This window comes from Plecotus auritus, assembly GCF_963455305.1.
Source record: "Plecotus auritus genome assembly, chromosome: 7".
Taxonomy (NCBI): Eukaryota; Metazoa; Chordata; class Mammalia; order Chiroptera; family Vespertilionidae; genus Plecotus; species Plecotus auritus.
In genome coordinates, this window is record NC_137774.1 from 69,505,371 (window position 1) to 69,522,427 (window position 17,057).

A 17,057-nucleotide genomic window follows, 5' to 3' on the forward strand; every position below is an offset into this window, starting at 1 on the left:
ACCCTCCCTCCAGAGGGCTGGTGTCTGAGGGTGTGGAACGCTCCTGGGGGTCCGTGTCATTCTGGAAATGGAGATGGACCCCAGAACGAGTCAGGAACCTCCCTGGATCCCATAGCTGGTGGTGCTAGAGCCCCCCTATTGGGTCCTGGCTTGAGAGTGCCCAGAGGAACCTGGGGACAAAAGCTCCTACTCCAGGTTGCGACAGCGAAAGAGTGGTCAGGGTAGGCTGGGCAGGGTCTTGGGGACCCCCAAGAGACCATAACGCGAACTCAGCGCCGCTAAGGTGCAGGTTGCGACCCGAGGTCACGTGATCCATAAGGCGGAAGTGACGCTGTTGCCAGGCGGCCGTTGCTAGGCGCGCGCTGCGTGCCCTGCGTGGGGAGCGCGGCGTCCGAGGCGGGAAGTGCAAGCGGCTGCGCCATGGCGCGAGGTAGGCTCGCGGCCGGCAGACCCGGGGGGCAAGCGGTCCGGGATCCTGAGGAGGGGCGGGCAGGGTCCGGTGGCCGGTGCGCACTGAGCCTGCGGCCTGGCTTCGTCAGCGCCAATCGCAGGCTCTTGGGCGGGTTGGTGCGGATCTTGGGCCCGAACCCAGTACTCGCACTTTGATTGCTGTCACTGCTGGGGTGCGTGCAGACCCAGACTCCGGCCCCTCCCTGGGGCAGGTCCCCCACACCTCCCTGTCCCCCCAGTGTGGCAGCACCCATTCCTCAACGTCTTCAGACAATTCAAGGTGGACGAGTGGAAGCGGTCCACTAAGGAGGGTGACGTGGCCACAGTGATGGTAAGTGAGCCAGAAGACCTGGCAGCAGCGTGGGTGGGGTCCCCTTCTCTGCCTGGGACTCAAGCGGGCAGCGCCTCTCCTGGTGCTTCCTGGCTCTGTGGGGCACACTCGCATCTCTTTCTCCAGGACAAGACCCTAAAGTGCACTGTGTATCGTATTAGAGGCACTGTCTCCGCCAGCAATTACATCCAGCTCCCCAAAACCAGCACGCAGTCCCTGGGGTTGACAGGACGATACCTGTACTTGCTTTTCCGACCCCTGTCCACCAAGCACTTCGTCATCCACCTGGACTTGTCCACCGAGGTGCTGAGCTTGGGAGCAGGGTCTGTGGTGGGGGCTCTGCACCCCTGGTGCTACCTTTTGTCTCCTTACAGCCACCCTTTGTCCCTGCAGGAGAGCCAGGTCATCCGCGTATCCCTTTCCAACCTCTTCAAGGAATTCAAGTCTACAGCCACATGGCTTCAATTCCCCTTTATTTGTGAAGGGACATCCAGGAAAGGTGACACAGAGATGGGACATGAATGGGACAGGGATAGTCCAGGAGAAGCAGCCTGAAGGCAGACTGGGAAGTAGGGCAGGCCCAGTCAGGCTCCTTTGTGGCCTGGAGTGGGGCAGCCTGAGTGAGGGGCACATGGTTTTGGCCATGGGAATGGGGTCAGGCCAAGGACAGAAGGCACTGTGCCTGGCTGGTGAGAGGATGGGCACTGCTGACCCTGGCTTGCCTCCTGCAGACCTGGCAGGTGTGGCTCCCCCTGGTGCCCGCTGGACCTGCCTGCAGCTGGACCTGCACGACATCCTCCTTGTGTACCTGAACCGGCGCTACAACCATCTCAAGAGTGTCCGGCTGTGTGCCAGCCTCCTGGTCCGAAGCCTCTACACCAGCGATCTGTGCTTTGACCCAGGTGAGGGCTGTGCCCCGTGCCCTACACTTAGCCTACAGGTGGGCTGCTCCAAACCCATCCCTCCCCCCAGATTCTCTGCCCAGGAGAGGCCTTGCCGCCTGAGGAAGGTGCCCTTGCTGCCCTAGCTCCCAAGACACTGATAGGAGGAGGTGGTGGCTGGGTAGATGTTCAGGCGATACTCTGCAAACACCTGGTGTGTGGAGTCTCGCCTGGGCTGGGAGAGGTTGCTGGTCGGGCTTCCTTAGACCTGGAGCAACTCCACTCTTTGTAGCTGTCACTGTCGCCGAGGCCCGGCGGGCAAAGCTGCCTGTCACCCCCATGCCTCGAGAAATGGCATTTCCAGTGCCAAAGGGGGAGAACTGGCACGACCACTACATTCACATCCGGTGAGCAGTTCTGCCTGTCCCAGGGCGGCTGGCAGGGGAGGGCAGGTGGCCACTATGCTGATTCTCCCTCTGCCCCACTGAGGTTTCCAAGCGACAGCCCAGCAGCGACCTCCAAGCTGATTCAGAGGAACTGTTCCCCTCCTGAGGCAGGTGGGCCTGTGGGGCGTGCACAGTTCGGTGGGAGACGGGGTCCTGGCATTGTGTCTGGGTGGTGAACTCAGGTGTGGTGCCTGCAGGGGCATGGGCTAGCCTGGAGGTCATCCTGAGTTCCCAGATTCATTTGGGAGGCTGCTTATAGGGTGCCTGGGGGCCTCAAGCTCTCCATCTGGGAGGGGTGCTGGAGCCTGGGTGCTGTGGTGGGCTGCAGCTGACGAGGTGGCTTCTCTCTCTGCTGCCCTGCCCGGTGCCTTCTGCCACATCCTTCTCAGGCCTCTTCACTCTGCTCGTGGATTCTTCCCTTTGCTTCATTGCAGACTTCCCAAGACATGTGCCACAGCTTCTCCCTCGCCCAGTGCCCTTCAGCAAGTCCAGACAGGACAGTGTGTCCCCTGTGGTTCAGATGCTTGGTCCCACAGCTGTGAGTGCCTGTGCCATTAGAGATGGGGCTAAGGAAGGTAGTCCCAGGGTCTGACAGACACTGTCCCTCCACAGTCTGGGCAGGCCTCCTTGGGGCTTCCTCCAGAGGATGGCCTGTCCTCTGAATGCTCAGAAGTCTCCATCGGGGGTGGCTCCAGGGTCCATAGACGAGAGCCGTCAGCCAGCACGAAGGCCACTGACAAGCATGCTGCTGGCAGTGGCCTTCCAGTGTCTGTTCGTAACTTGGCTGTGGTGCCCAAGGCCCCAGAGGATGTGACCAAGCATGAGGTGAGTGCATGTCTTGAGGAAGGCAGGGGAGTCTAAGCCATAGAGGTGGGTGGGGCCTTGGTGAGGTGTGGGTAGGGGGATCTTGGGCCTTTGCTCACCACAAGCCATGCTTGGGGCAATTAGGCCTCTGAGGGTCCCTTCTCATCAGTCCCCTGGCAGAAAGCAGAGTAGGCAGGAAGCAGCTTTGGGCAAAAATCCCTTTCAACAAAGAGTAAGGAGGGTCTGGTGCCTGGCTCCCAACTCCCAGCCCCACGTGCCTCGGGGGCAGCACCTGGAAGGTCTGGCAGTGTGGCAGGAATCCTGACTTCCTGCCACAGAGCAGTCAAAAGAGGCCACCCAGTCCTAAGCAGCTTGTTGGGAGGAAGGACCCAGCCTGGTTGGGCAGCCCTGGCTGGACCAGGTCTTGCTTTCTGGGGTCTCACAGTGAGTTTGTATGTTTCAGAGCTTCCTGCCAGATCCTGTCCTGAGGCTCAAGAGAGTCATTGGCCTCGGGGGCCACAGCACTAAATGGGTGAGGGGTCCCATGCTCTCGTTGGGTTGGACGAGTGTCAGAGGAAAGGCCTTATATCCCCTGAGATTGCTGTGTGCATTCCCATTCTTGCTCAAGTCTGCACTGTGGCTTGGCGCGTCCTCAGTGACCGTCACTCAGAGGCCCCCTTTGTTCTCATGAGTGCTGGCTGGTCAGTGTTGGTTTAAGTGTTTGAGCTTCCAGAGACCAGTGAGCTCTTACCCTTTAAAGCTTTGATGCAGCCATGTGCAGCCATGTGGGGCTGGTGTGGGCATGACTGGTGGGTCCCTGTGGGGTGCGGTTGGGGACAGTGGGAGAGGAGGCCCTGGCTTGTCAGGCCCTCCTGGACACAAGCTCCAAGTCTTTGTGGGCTCTCTGGTTTTTCATGGCCTGAACTCCAAAGTTTCTTGCATTGCAGACAGGGCTCAGAGAAAACTGTGTGTGTGTGCATGCACATGTATTCATGTGTTTGTCAGTTTCCTATTTCTTTGGTGTGTACATCCCGTTGACTCCTGTGCACATTACGTGGGGAAAGGTATACCAGAGTGGGGAGAGGAGGCCCGCCAACCTGCGACCTCAGCCTCCGACCCGCATGCACAGGCCCTGTGGACCAAGGATGGGGCTGCTGTCGTGTACCCTTGCCATGCGATCATTGTGGTCCTGTGCATTGACACCCGGGAGCAGTGCTTCTTCCTCGGCCACACAGACAAGGTGGGTACTGCCTGGCCCAGGGGTGGCTTGCACCCAAAGGCTGCACAGCTTCCCTCAACCTGCCACCTCCCCAGGTCTCTGCCCTGGCGTTGGATGGGAGCAACACTCTGCTGGCCTCAGCCCAGGCACGCCCCCACAGCATGCTGCGTCTCTGGGACTTCCAGACCAGGAGCTGCCTGTCCCTGTTCCGAAGCCCTGTCCACACTGTCTGCTCCCTCAGGTGGGTGAGGGGCCTCTGAGGTGGGTGGGGGCAGCCCTGGTGACACTGACTGTCTCTTCCATGTCCACAGCTTCTCCGACAGTGGGGCACTACTCTGCTGCATTGGCAAGGACCACCACGGGAAGATGGTAACAGGGCGGGCGGAGGAAGTGGGGCAGTGTCCAAGTCACTTAGGAAGCAACCTTCCCCTGGCCCCACTGGGAGGCCTCCCGCCTCCCATACACTACAGAGTATCTTCTGTTTTACACCCCTTGTGGGTGGAGTAAACTTTTATTTTATTTATTTATTTTTATTTTTACAGTATGTTTTTATTGATTTCAGAGAGGAAGGGAGAGGGAGAGAGAGATAGAAACATCAATGATGAAAGAGAATCATTGATTAGCTGCCTCCTGCACGCCCCACACTGGAGATCAAGCCTGCAACCCAGGCATATGCCCTGACTGGGAATCAAACTGTGACCTCCTGGTTCATAGTTTGATGCTCAACCACTGAGCCACGCTGGCTGGGCTAGAGTCAACATTTAAATAACTCATTCTCTTTGTTGGCATCTTCTGGAGTCATAGGGCAGCTGGGTTTTATGTCTGAAGCCGGTTTGGGCAAATGGAGGTCCCTCCAGGTAGTGGGGCTGCCCTCCCCACACTCTCACCAGCTGAGGGCTCAGGCCGGCTCCCATAGGAGAGAAGAGCTTAGTGGAGGCCCAGCAGGGCAGGCTGGTGCAACAGGTGCTCAGCAGGGACTTGTTGCAGATGGTGGTGGCGTGGGGCACTGACCAGGTGGGGCAAGGCGGTGAGGCCATCATTCTCGCAAAGGCAAACACCGACGTTGACATCCAGGCTTTTGAGATTGCCTTTTTTAATGAAACCAGGTAACGGGGCCTCCTGCCCACCTGCAGTGCTGGGATGGGGGTCTGGCAGCCCATGGACCTGGATGGGGCTGAACCACTGAGCCTGTCTCCCCTTCCTCACTCAGGGCCCTTGTCCACAGCAGCCTCATCTCCCTGTGGGGATTGGATAACTCACCCTCATACCCTTTTGCAGGATGGCGTCATGCGGGCGGGGCAATGTGCGGCTGTGGCGGTTTCGAGGTGGGGGCCTGTGCTCCTGCCCTGTGGACCTGGGGGAGCATCACACACTAGAGTTCACTGACCTGGCCTTTGGGAAGGCCCAGGATGGCCGCATGCTGTAAGTACTGCCCTTGTCCTCTGACTAGCCCAGTCCCGTCTGTCTGGCCCTTCGGCCCACACCTGTTGCCTCTCCGGGCAGCTATGTTTGCAGCCGTAGTGGTCACATCCTGGAGATCGACCACCAGCGCATGGCTGTGCGGCGTGCTCGCTATCTCCTACCCACGCAGACTCCCAGTAGCCCCCTCCCACAGAAGCAGGCCTTCAGCTTGGGTAGGTAGTCCCTGCTGTGTGGGTGGAGCAGCCCTGATGCTTCTGCTGACGCTGCCTGCCCTCCCAGGCCCCGGCATCGCCATCAGCAGCCTCAGTGTCTCCCAGGCTGAGTGTGCGGTGGGCTCGGAGGACGGCTACCTGCGCCTCTGGCCCCTGGACTTCTCCTCTGTGCTCTTGGAGGCAGGTAGGACAAGACAGCAGCTCGCCATCAGGGTCCATCCCTGGGCTAGATGGCCATCAGGACTCTGAGAAGCTTCATCCTGACCCTGGGACCCACCATTGCTGAGCCAGGAGTGGGTGGCCATGGGGCAGCTGCCTGATCTGTCCACAGGAAGGCAGCAAGGAAATGAGTTTGTGTCTTGGGGGGCTGGGAGGGAGGTGCATTCTGGATGTGGCCAGCCTGTATTAGTGCCAGGCCACCCTGCCTGCAGAGCATGAGGGCCCCATCAGCTCAGTACGACTCAGCCCTGATGGCTTGCGTGTGCTGTCCACCACCTCCTCGGGCCATCTGGGCTTCCTGGACATCTCCTCCCGGGAGTATAATGTGCTGGTGCGCTCCCACACTGCCCTGGTGTTGGCCCTCGCCACCGAGTGCAACCGAGGACAGCTGGCCACCGTGTCCCAGGACCACACTGTTCGAGTCTGGGATCTGGTGACCCTGCAGCAGGTAGAGTGCGGCCGGGAGGGAAAGACTAGAGAGCCACAGGCCATGCTGAGGCCTGGGGGGCAGGGCCCAGGCAGGTGGGGGGGCTGGGGAGGACCTTTGGTGGACTTTGTCCTGTGGCCTGTGTTGGGGATCCTCCGGTTTAGGCCACCTGAAGAGACTAGCTCTCAGGTTCTGGCCAGCTGGTAGCGACCACCCTGCCTGCCCTCACATGGCCCCACCCTCCAGCTCTATGACTTCACGTCGCCTGAGGAAGCGCCATGTGCAGTCGCCTTCCATCCCACGCAGCCAGTCTTCTTCTGTGGCTTCAGCAGTGGGGCCGTCCGCTCCTTCAGCCTGGAGGCCACCAGGGTCCTGGTGGAACACAGGTGGGTGCCCAGCTGGCCCCTGGCTCCACAGATGTCTATGGTGGATACTTGTGGGGTCCCCTGGGGTATGTGGGTGGCCGGGTAGAGCAGGGGAGGACTGTCTACAGGAACCTCCTGCTCTGCTGCCCCTTGGGGACTTGGTCAGGGATGGTACAACTCGGGGCCAAGGCAGCGGGCATCCCTGTGTGGGCAGGTGTCACCATGGAGCTATCACCAGCCTGGTCACCAGCCCCGATGGCAGCCTCTTGTTCAGTGCCTGCTCTCAGGGCACCCTGGCCCAGTATCACTGCACTGCTACTTGCTGCCGCGTCCTGCGTGTTGCAGGTTAGACACCACCCCCACCGCCTCCCGCCGCACCTGCACGGCTCCACCGCAGCCTCCCAGCCTTCCCCTCATCTGGTTCCTGTGGGGGTGGGGCTTGCCTAGTGTCCACTGCCGGCAGAAAACTGCCTTCTGTGGCCTCACTACCTAGACCCCCAGGGCAAGTGTGGTTTTAGGACACACCAAGCCCTCAAAACAGAAGGTCTATGAGGGTCTGTTTCTGCCCCACCCCAGAAGGGGGTGAACAGCCTGAGCACCAGGCTGGCAGACCCACCCAAGGGCATCTGTCCCTCCCATGGCCAGTCAGATGGTCACTTGGTGTGGCCCAAGAGAACCCCAGCTATATTCTGGCAGACCTGGGCCCTGGGTGTTTGGGCGCTCTGATGCTCAGGCTCTGGGCTGGTTTCTGTACTTGTGGGCAGATTTTGTGCCTGCTCTGGGCTCCCCTTCTCACTTAGCTGACCACCTGCCCCTGTGATTCCGGCAGCTAACGTGGTGTGCCGGGATGCCCTCCCACGTCCCAATGCCTTGGCAGTCAGTGGGGACAACCGCTTGCTGGCCTTCATGGGTCCCTTTAAGTACATGGTGACCATCATGGACGCAGCCTCACTGGATGATGTGAGTCAGCCAGAACCTTCCGTGTGCCCAATGTGGGCAAGCTTGCACCAGCCTGGCCGACTGACCCCATGGGTGTTTCTACTATCTGCCACATGGCTCCCCTGGGTTCTCAGGACCGGGGCCCAGGGGGAGGCAGGGCTTCTCCGTGGCCCTGTGTGGAGTGCGACACATCAAGGCAGCAGGTGGGAGGCCACACTCACTTCAGAGAGGACCCGGCCCTGCTGCCCTCACAGGCACAGAGGACATCATGTGCCCAGGGCGGGCCAGCCAGGGAAGGGTGTGGGGCTTGCCCCAGGCTGCCTGCCTCCTGTGCCCTGGCCCTGGGAGTGTAAGCTCTGCCCAGCGGCCATGGCTGATGACTAGTTGCTGCTCTCTCCCAGCTGCTACGGATTGATGTCAGTGCCCTGGACCTGGCCAGCAGCGGCCTGGACTCAGCTGTGGCTGTCTGCTTCAGCCCCGCCCCCCGCAGCCACCTGCTGGTGTCCTTGTCATCCAACAAGGTGGTGGTGCTAGACGCCATATCGGGCCGCATGGTTCGAGAGGTGAGTCCAGGCTCGTGGCCGGTGGCTTGGTCTCCCCTGGGCTCCCATCTTGGTGTCCCCTGTGCCTGAGGAGGGGAGGTGCTAGCTGCCTTCCACTCCTGAGAGGTACATTTTTTGAGAAGGGAGGTTTCCCGGGTTCAGGGGACTCCTGTGCTCTGATCTTCTCCCCATGAGAATGTTCTCTTGCAGTTTTGTGATGTGCACCCCGTGGCCTGCTCCGCCCTGGCTCTCAGCAGGGATGCCCGCTTGCTGCTGACAGCTGCCGACCGTGCCATCAAGGTGTGGGACTACTTAATGCAGTCCAACCCCAGCTGCCAGGTGTGTGCTGCAGAGGACACGGGTGGGGGTAGGCAGGCGGGTGAGAAGGAGGGTGGACGATGACCCGTAGGGCCTGACACCATGAGGACCTCTTGCCCGGCCACCATTCTGGTCAGGCCTGGCTGTGGGAGAACAGCAGGGTCTCTGGCCAGGCCTCAGGGGTCTCTGTATGTGAAATGTGCTGCCCCTAGGTGTACATTGGCCACTCAGAGCCCGTGCAGGCTGTGACCTTCACCCCTGACCAGCAGCATCTCCTCAGCGTGGGAGATGCCATCTTCCTCTGGGACATACTGGCCTCCCCTGAGAGTTCGCCCCCAGAAAGGCAAGTGCCCTTGACCTGTATCTGCCAGGCCTCCTGCCTCATCCTCCCCGCCTGACACCCTCTCTTGTTGCCTCTGCAGCGTCCGAGGCTCCCCCAGGCCCCCCCCAACCAATGAGGCTGTGAGTGGTTGCACCACAGTAGAAGGTCTGTGGTGACATCTCGTGTTGGCACTGCAGCCACTGGGAGTGGCATGGTGCTGCTTCTGGTCCTGAGGGTCCCAGTGCATGAGGGGTGGGGGACTAGGCACCCCTCCCCCTCTGCGCTCTGTCCTCCTCAGTCCCTAAGCACAGCCTCTTCCATCCCCAGGCCCAAATGCAAGACAGCAGGAGGATGTGTTGTCCGGGACCAATGGGCTCCCTCGGTGTCAGGTGCCCGTGCCATCCCAGGCAGCCCCACCCCAGCTGAGCATCTGTGCTGGGCCCTTAGGGGACGGTGATGGTAAGGCCAGCAGCCCCGGAGCACCTGGGCAGGCCTGTTTGTCGGCATGTTTGGGTGCTGCTCCAGGTCTGTGGGGGGGTGGTGTAGGGGGCCCTGTGCCCTCCTTTCACTGCTTCCCAACTCCCCTAGGCACTTTCTCTGTGTCAGATGAAGGAGCCTTTGAGGAGAGCCACAGTCCTGAGGGGCTCTGTCAGGCCCCAGGCCCACCCATGCTGGTGCAGAAGGAGGCCTATGGGGCTGGAGATGGGGCCGCAGGGGGCCCTTGGGACCTCAGCATGCTGCCGCACCCCCATGGCCAGCCTAGTAAGCAAGGTAGGGCAGGAATACTCATGACTGGCTTGGGTCAGATGTAGGTGCCAGTGGGACCCAGATTGGGGTTCACCCCATGAGATGAGGCCTGCACTTAAAGGGCAAGTGGATCAGCCTGAGGCTGCTGTGAGGCCGGGCGCTTGGATGTGGCTCATATGCATCCTCTGACCCTGTTTCCTGGGTTGGGTGCTCTTGTCCAGCTGGGGCCAGGTGACTGTGTGAGGAAGGGTCTCTGAATGGCTGTGGGTGGTTTGACTTCCTGTGGCCTCTTCCTCCTCTCTGCCAGGTGCCTGGAGCATCAGGAGAGCCAGGACTCAGCCCACTGCCCGCCCGGATGCCTACAAACACTTCACAGCACGCTACAAAGCCTCCCTGATAGCCAAGGTTGTATGGGGGTGGGATCCTCTGCCACAGGTGGACACCCTAGAGCAGCTGTGGGCAAACTACGGCCCGCGGGCCGGATCCGGCCCGTTCGGCTGTTCTATCCGGCCCGCGGAGCCGAAAGACCGGAGGGTTCTCTTGCTCTCCCCTCCGCTCCTTTACTTTGAATTTATATTAGTTCACACAAACACTCCATCCATGCTTTTGTTCCGGCCCTCCGGTCCAGTTTAAGAACCCATTGTGGCCCTCGAGTCAAAAAGTTTGCCCACCCCTGCCCTAGAGGGTCAGGGGTGAGGTGGCACAGCCCTGTGGTTTCTGGGAGTGTTCCTTCTTCCTAATACGTGGGTTCCCCGGGTCTCCCTGGGGCTGCTGCCAAAGTTGACATCAGTCCAGGCCTTGACGGTAGTCACTTCACAGGTACCATTTTACCGTGCTCTTGTGCTTTCACTCTCACGCTGACACTCAGTGTCCTGCTAAGCCCACTATCTCCACCGGATCGTCCTACCTCCTTGCATGTCCTGTCCTTGAGAGCCCCTGGTCTTGCTATCCCTGTCTGCCCTGTTTGCCCTCCCCGGACTCCAGGGACCACCCACATCTCCCACTCCTGCCTCCCTGTCTGCACCGCCAGCTTCCATCCCCAGTTAGCCTCTCATGTGTAGGCTTTTGGGCCCACGCTCTTGCCATTTGTCCCATCCCGGGCATGTACCTCCCATAGCTTTGTCCCAGCTCCCAGCCTGATGGGACACAACCTGAGGTGGCGGGTGGTAGGTGGGGTGGCTGGGTGCTGTGCCATAGCTAAGCATCCTATACCACTTTCTCACAGAATGTTTCCTGCCCCCCTGCTGGGGGCGAGTGGCTGCACCTGAAGGCTGTTGTGGGCTACAACGGGAATGGGCGGGCCAACGTGATCTGGAGGCCAGACACAGGTAGGGACCACAGACACCCGCCCCACCCCCCTCCGGTGCCCCAGCTCCCAGCCCAGAGCTGCAGGGAGAATGACAGGGCCACAGCAGACCAGCTCTGGGGCTCCCTCCCTGCTACAGGCTTCTTTGCCTACACCTGCGGCTGCCTGGTAGTAGTGGAGGACCTGCACTCCGGCTCCCAGCAGCACTGGCTCGGCCACTCCGAGGAGATCTCCACACTGGCTCTCAGCCACAACGCCCAGGTGCTCCTCCCACGCCCCGGTCGTGGTGCACATCATAGTGTGCCTCATGTAGGGCCTCCAGAGCAGCACAGGGGACGACCTTCTGGCCTCCCATCCACCCAGAGCCAGTACCCCCCTGGACTGCCCTACCCCACTAACCACCTCCCCCTCACCCACCCTGCCAGGTCCTGGCCTCTGCCTCTGGGAGTAGTGGTGCCGCCTCTGGCTGCCAGATCCGCATCTGGGATGTGCCTGGGGGTTCGTGCCAGCAGCTCCTTTCTCACCACTGCACCGCTGTGCAAGCCCTAGCTTTCTCACGGGATGATCGGCTCCTTGTCACACTAGGTCGGCTGGGGAGAGGGGGTGTGCAGAGGGCAGTGGCCTCTGGACTCCCCTGCCTGTCGTGGGACCCCTGGGCAGCTGGTGTGACCACAATGCATCTCCCTAGGGGACTATGGTGACCGAACCCTGGCCCTGTGGTGCATGGCCACCTATGAGCTTGTTTCGTCTACCCACCTCCCAGAGCCGGTACACGACATGGCCTTCAACCCCTGGGGTGCCGGTGAGCTTGCCTGCGTGGGCCAGGGCGCCCTCACCTTGTGGCTCCTGCAGCAGCGCGGGCCCGACATCAGCCTCCAGGTGCCAGTGTTCAGAGGCAGTTTTGGAGGATGGGGTCTAGCCGGGCCCTGGGACATTATTGACCCACACTGCCCTTGTGTCCCTCCAGGTGTGCCGAGAGCCCATCCCCGAGACGGTGGGGGCGGGCGAGCTGACGTCCCTGTGCTATGGGGCCGAGCCCCTGCTGTACTGCGGCTCCAATGCCGGCCAGGTCTGTGTCTGGGACACGAGTGCCAGCCGCTGCTTCCTGGCCTGGGAGGCTGACGACGGTGAGATCGGTGGGTGCCTGAGGAGCCCCTGCGGACCCCCCAAGCTAGGGGCTTGGCCTCTCCCCAGGAGCCCCAATGCTGGGGCAATAGGACCCTGTCAAGTCCTGGGCAGCTGGGGAAGCAGCTCCTGCCACATCCTGCCCCCTAGGAGTGCTGCTGTGCTCGGGATCGCGGCTGGTCAGTGGCAGCAACACCAGGCGACTGCGCCTGTGGGCCGTGGGAGCCGTGCCAGAGCTGCGGCGCAAGGGCTCTGGAGCCAGGTGAGCCTTGGCCAGGGCTGTAAGCCAGCACTCTCGCCAGCTGGGCCTGCCCTCTGGGGGGACATGCTTGGGTGAGGCCAGAGCTCAAGAACATGGACGCACCCCAGAAGCACCAGGCTCCCTGGGCTCTCATTGCCACCACTTGGGACCCTCTGCTTCCCCCCCAGGTCCAGCTCTGTGTTCCTGGAGCGCGAGCTGACCCTGGACGGGGCCATCGTGAGCGCTGTCTTCCACGATAGCATGGATATGGGTGTGGTGGGCACCACAGCAGGCACGCTCTGGTATGTTAGCTGGGCCGAGGGCACCAGTACCCGCCTCATCAGCGGCCATAGAAGCAAGGTGAGGCTGCTGGGCCACCAGCTGTCTGTCACAGATGTCTGAGGTGGTTTCCACCCTGGACACAGGGCTGTGAGCCCCACATTCACTCTCCCCGTCTGTGTTGAGTCTTCTGAGTCAAGCCCAGCTGTGGGATTAGTTTACGTGTGAATATTTCAGGATAAGGATTCCATACACTTAGAACTGCCCATCATCTTGTGTTGACACAGTCCACGTAGTATCCACTCACGCCAGCACCACAGGCCTGGCTCTTCTCCTTCCTCTTCCCTCTGTTGCTTTTTTCCCTTGTAATTTACTTGGCAAAGAAACCAGGTCATCCATCCCTGGGCCTCCCACCGACCAGAGTTCGACCTGCCGTTCTGCTCCCATGTTCCCTGGGGTCCGAGAACCTGGAGGCTAGGCCAGAACGTGGTCAGGCCGGTCAGTCCCACAGCTCCTCCTGGGTGAGCTGTGTCCCACCAGGCAGCACCTGGGGCCGCTTGCCTTTCAGTGCTGCCCTTGTCCAGAGTGACCGTCACCTTGGTGCAGTTGGGTTTCCTGAGGTAGAGCTGGGACAGGAGCTGCGGGATCGCTGGTTCTCTCCCTATGGACCAGGTTTCCAAGCCTTGGGTTGATTCTGCCAACAACAGCCAATGTATTTCTTTTCCAAGTCTGTAAGAGCTGGTGTGTGTACATGGAGGCTGGGCTCCCTGTGGTCACTGCTCACGGAGCCCTGGCTTTGGCCAGTCACAAGTTCTTTGAGTTGGCTACTGAGTTTTTTTTTTTTAAATCTGTATTTATTTGTTGGGAAGTAATGATATCCATAGAAGAAATTAAGTCTGACAGGAATAAGGATTATATGCCTTTTCTATTTTTTGGTAACAGTTCTATACTGAGGTATAATTTACACGCCATACGCTTCAGCCATTCCAACTCAGTGGTTTCAGTCTGTTCACAGACTTGTACAACTATCACAGCAGTCCATTTATGAGCATTTTCATCGCCCCAAAAGGAAACCCATGCCCATCAAGCACTCGCCTCTCATCCCCTGACAACCACTAACCATGGGTTTACCTGTCCTGAACTTTCCACATAAATGAATCACATGCTGTGTGGTCCTTTCCTTCTGGCTTCTCTCGCTGAGCATCACAGCCTCAAGGTTCATCTGCGCAAGCGTGTGTCAGGGCTCCTCTCCTTATTGCCAAGTACTGTCCCATGGTGCAGGCAGAACACACTGTTTATCCACCCACTGGGGAGGAGCATTGGGGTCCTGAGTCTTGACCTAAGCCAAAGGTCCCTCTCACGTGGAGTGACAAAGTGCCCAGGCTCTCCCACTGCAGCTCCCTCCAGAGGGCCCGTCATTTCTCAGCCAGACAGAGCTAAATTACTGTTTTTAGAGATAAAATACATCATGAGTTCATACTTACATTTGAGATTTAAATGCAGGACTAGGCCATTTTATTTTACCTCATTGGTGTATGGCGTCTGTATCCCCTTTTTCTCCACACCAAAAATCCTGATTCGCAGTAATCACATGCCTGCTTTCTCCCTCGGTGCACACGTGACAATCTCAGGAAAAGCCACGCCACCAGCACCAGTGATGAGGCCCCTGCAATGGCCTGGAGTGTTTCATGCTTCCTTTACCTTTAGTCTGCAGTCCTCTATGGATGTGTTGTCCCATCACCACGTTTCATTTATTTATTTTTTGTTTATTTTTGTTAATCCTCCCTCGAGGATATTTTTCCATTGGTTTTTAGAGAGATTGGAAGGGAGGGGAAGAGACGGAGAGAGAGAAACATCAATGTGAGAGAGACATCAATTGGTTGCCTCCTGCATGAGCCCTGACCCTGGGCGGGGATTGAGCCTGCAACCAAGGTATGTACCCTTGACCTGAATTGAACCCAGAACCCTTCTGTCTGTGGGCTGACGCTCTATTCACTGTGCCAAAATGGCTAGGGCCCTTCACCACATTTTAGGTTCTTCCAGAACACTCCTCTGGTGTTCCAGTCAGGTTCAATGGCAGATGGGCCCCTTACAATTTGAATTCCACCTAGGTCTTGTGTGGGGCACTCAGAAGGGAGGTCAGGACAGTTTCTTTACTTCACGTGGAGGTGACCATGGCCAGGCGGGCTTGGGAAGGAGACACATGCTCTCATAGGAATGACCTGGCACCATTGTGTCCTCTGCCTGAGGGCCAAGTGGCCTCAGGGCTGGCTGGCTACCTGCAGGTGAACGAGGTGGTCTTCAGCCCCAGCGAGTCCCACTGTGCCACATGTGGAGACGATGGGAGTGTGAGGGTGTGGTCCTTGTCCAGCATGGAGCTGGTAATCCAGTTCCAGGTGCTGAACCAGGTATTCAGGGCACCAGGGGCTGGGTGTTTGTGTGTGTGTGTGCTTGGGTTGGGTCCCTGCCTCTCCACTGAAGGGATCTGGGAGCTCCACCTTCCCTTCAGCCTCAGTGTCTGTCCTCGGCCTTGGGGTTGGGCCCCATCTTGCTCCCCAGGGGAGTGCTGATGTTTCCCCATTGGGGTCCCCAGAGTTGCCTCTGCTTGGCTTGGAGCCCCCCATCCTGTGGGCGCCCAGAACAGCAGCACATGGCGGCAGGTTATAGTGATGGCACATTGCGTGTGTTCAACATCTCCCGAATCTCCATGGAGCTCAAGATGCATCCACACCTGGCTGCATTGACGGCCATCGCCTTCTCTGCTGACGGTGAGGGGCTGGGGGCTCACAGGGTAATCCCATTGCCCATGCCTGGCCCAAGTCACGCCTTTGGGCTGGGAGCTCACAAGGTAACAGAGTGGCTCCTGCCTGGCCCAGGTCAGACCATCATCTCTGGAGACAAGGACGGGCTTGTGGCTGTGAGCCAGCCACGTACAGGTCTGACCTTCCGTATACTGAGAGACCACCGGGGCGCTCCCATCTCTACCATCCAGAGCACGAGCAAGGAGGTGAAGTGGCCAGCAGGGTCTCATCTGGGGGGTGCTGGCAGAGAAGGGGCTTGGGCAAAGTGGGGCAGGAGGTACTCACCTGCCCTTACCCGCCCAGAATGGAGCCTTTGGGGTGGAGGGGACAGACTTGTGGTTGGCCGCCAGCGGGGACCAGCGGGTCAGCATCTGGGCCTCCAACTGGCTGCGGGACTGCTGTGAGCTTGTGGACTGGCTGAGCTTCCCGGCACCAATCCTCATGAAGGTGAGGGTCCTGGTGGCACCTCAGGTGGGGACATTGCCTGCCCATCCTGCCACAGCACGTTGTGCCTTTCCTCAGGCTTCAGACTGCTCTCCACCCTCCCTCGCTGCCTTCTGTCCCTGGGATAGGACGTTGCTGGTGTGTGCAGGCCTCGGCCCACATCCAGAGGTGGTCTTTTACAGCCTCTGCCAGAAGCAGGCATGTGCACGCCCCCTGTGACCCTGGGAGGGGAGGGTCCTGGGCATGTGAACCCCTGCTAACTGCCTTATGCTTGATGCCCACAGGTGGTGAAGAAGATCCCACTGCCTTTCTTTGCTGTGTCCCTGAGTCTGTCCCCCAGGGCCCACTTCATGGCCATTGGCTTTGCTGGTGAGTACTGGTGGGTATGGACTCAGCCTATCTTAGTGGGACTTAGTGGACTTACCTGTACCCCCACACTGAGACATGCCCCTCAATCTGCACCCTCATCTCTGAAGTGGGGTACTGAGTCCAGCACTAAATAGAGGGCCTCAGTGGCCCAGTTTGGGACCTTAGAAGCCCCATGTTGTTAGACACCCTGACAATGACAGGCTCTTTCTTGGCCGTGGGTGTGGAAGACAGGACATTTAAAAGCCCAGATTCTCTGGTGTTTCAACATCCAGCTGGAGGCAGCCAGGGTGGGTTGGGGAACCCCTGGGCCCTGGAGTTGCAGACATGGGCACAGGGCCCACCCCATACCATTTGCCCACAGAGCGTGTGCTGAGGCTGGTGGACTGTGTGTCAGGGGCTGAGCAAGACTTTGCTGGCCACGACGACTGGGTACAGCTCTGTAGGTTTGCCCCATCTGCCAGCCTGCTCTTCACGGCGGCCCACAACGAGATCTTGGTGTGGGAGGTCACAGACTGCTGAGGTGCACTGGGGACCGTGGGGTCGGCTGTGCTGTCCCGGTCACACTGGGCACCTGGCCTGGGCAGAGGCTCTCCTGAGAAGCCGGGTTAGTGGAGAACCTCGTGCTAGGCAGGATGGCTGGGTAGGCTCAGTCCCTTCACACTGGATGGGCTCAGGACTCTCTGTATGTAAATTACCAAGACCCCAAACATGTGTAAAGTGCTTGTTGGCACCCGAGTGCTTTTCTTTGTTTCTACCTGTACAGTTGAAATAAACGTGGGTGTTGCATTGTCTCATTGTCTGCTGTTCACTCCAGGCTCCTACTGCCCTGGGCCTGGCTCTCCTGCCTG

At 59.5% G+C, this 17,057-nt stretch overlaps 1 protein-coding gene across 7 annotated transcripts; it reads left to right on the plus strand.

Annotated features, from left to right (window-relative positions):
• Positions 1-359: 359 nt before the first annotated feature.
• Positions 360-17,000, plus strand: WDR90 (WD repeat domain 90). Of its 7 annotated transcripts, XM_080680544.1 has the most exons (42): positions 396-430; positions 663-781; positions 908-1,084; positions 1,175-1,280; positions 1,513-1,683; positions 1,955-2,069; positions 2,152-2,219; positions 2,543-2,646; positions 2,721-2,933; positions 3,376-3,444; positions 4,042-4,152; positions 4,227-4,372; positions 4,443-4,500; positions 5,119-5,237; positions 5,410-5,553; positions 5,635-5,765; positions 5,833-5,949; positions 6,197-6,432; positions 6,658-6,797; positions 6,991-7,121; positions 7,606-7,736; positions 8,117-8,278; positions 8,468-8,596; positions 8,788-8,918; positions 8,998-9,062; positions 9,225-9,356; positions 9,486-9,668; positions 9,952-10,049; positions 10,870-10,972; positions 11,090-11,211; positions 11,376-11,535; positions 11,639-11,829; positions 11,918-12,086; positions 12,226-12,337; positions 12,505-12,676; positions 14,881-15,003; positions 15,189-15,363; positions 15,472-15,602; positions 15,700-15,843; positions 15,919-16,038; positions 16,125-16,209; positions 16,571-17,000. In XM_080680544.1, the coding sequence occupies exons 1-42, from the start codon at positions 421-423 to the stop codon at positions 16,726-16,728; spliced, it is 5,481 nt and encodes a 1,826-aa protein (XP_080536670.1). In that variant the 5' UTR covers positions 396-420; the 3' UTR covers positions 16,729-17,000. The 7 variants fall into 7 exon arrangements, with proteins under 7 accessions (XP_080536668.1, XP_080536670.1, XP_080536667.1 ...); XM_080680542.1 differs by having other exon boundaries at positions 360-430; positions 690-781; positions 15,700-16,038; XM_080680541.1 differs by having other exon boundaries at positions 15,700-16,038.
• The last annotated feature ends 57 nt before the right edge of the window (positions 17,001-17,057 follow it).

Bases quoted from the DNA above. Each gene is read 5' to 3' on its own strand.
- WDR90 (XM_080680541.1), top strand. The intron at 2,647-2,720 runs GTGAGTGCCTGT...GTCCCTCCACAG, and splicing joins AGATGCTTGGTCCCACAGCT to TCTGGGCAGGCCTCCTTGGG. The intron at 5,950-6,196 runs GTAGGACAAGAC...CCCTGCCTGCAG, and splicing joins CTCTGTGCTCTTGGAGGCAG to AGCATGAGGGCCCCATCAGC.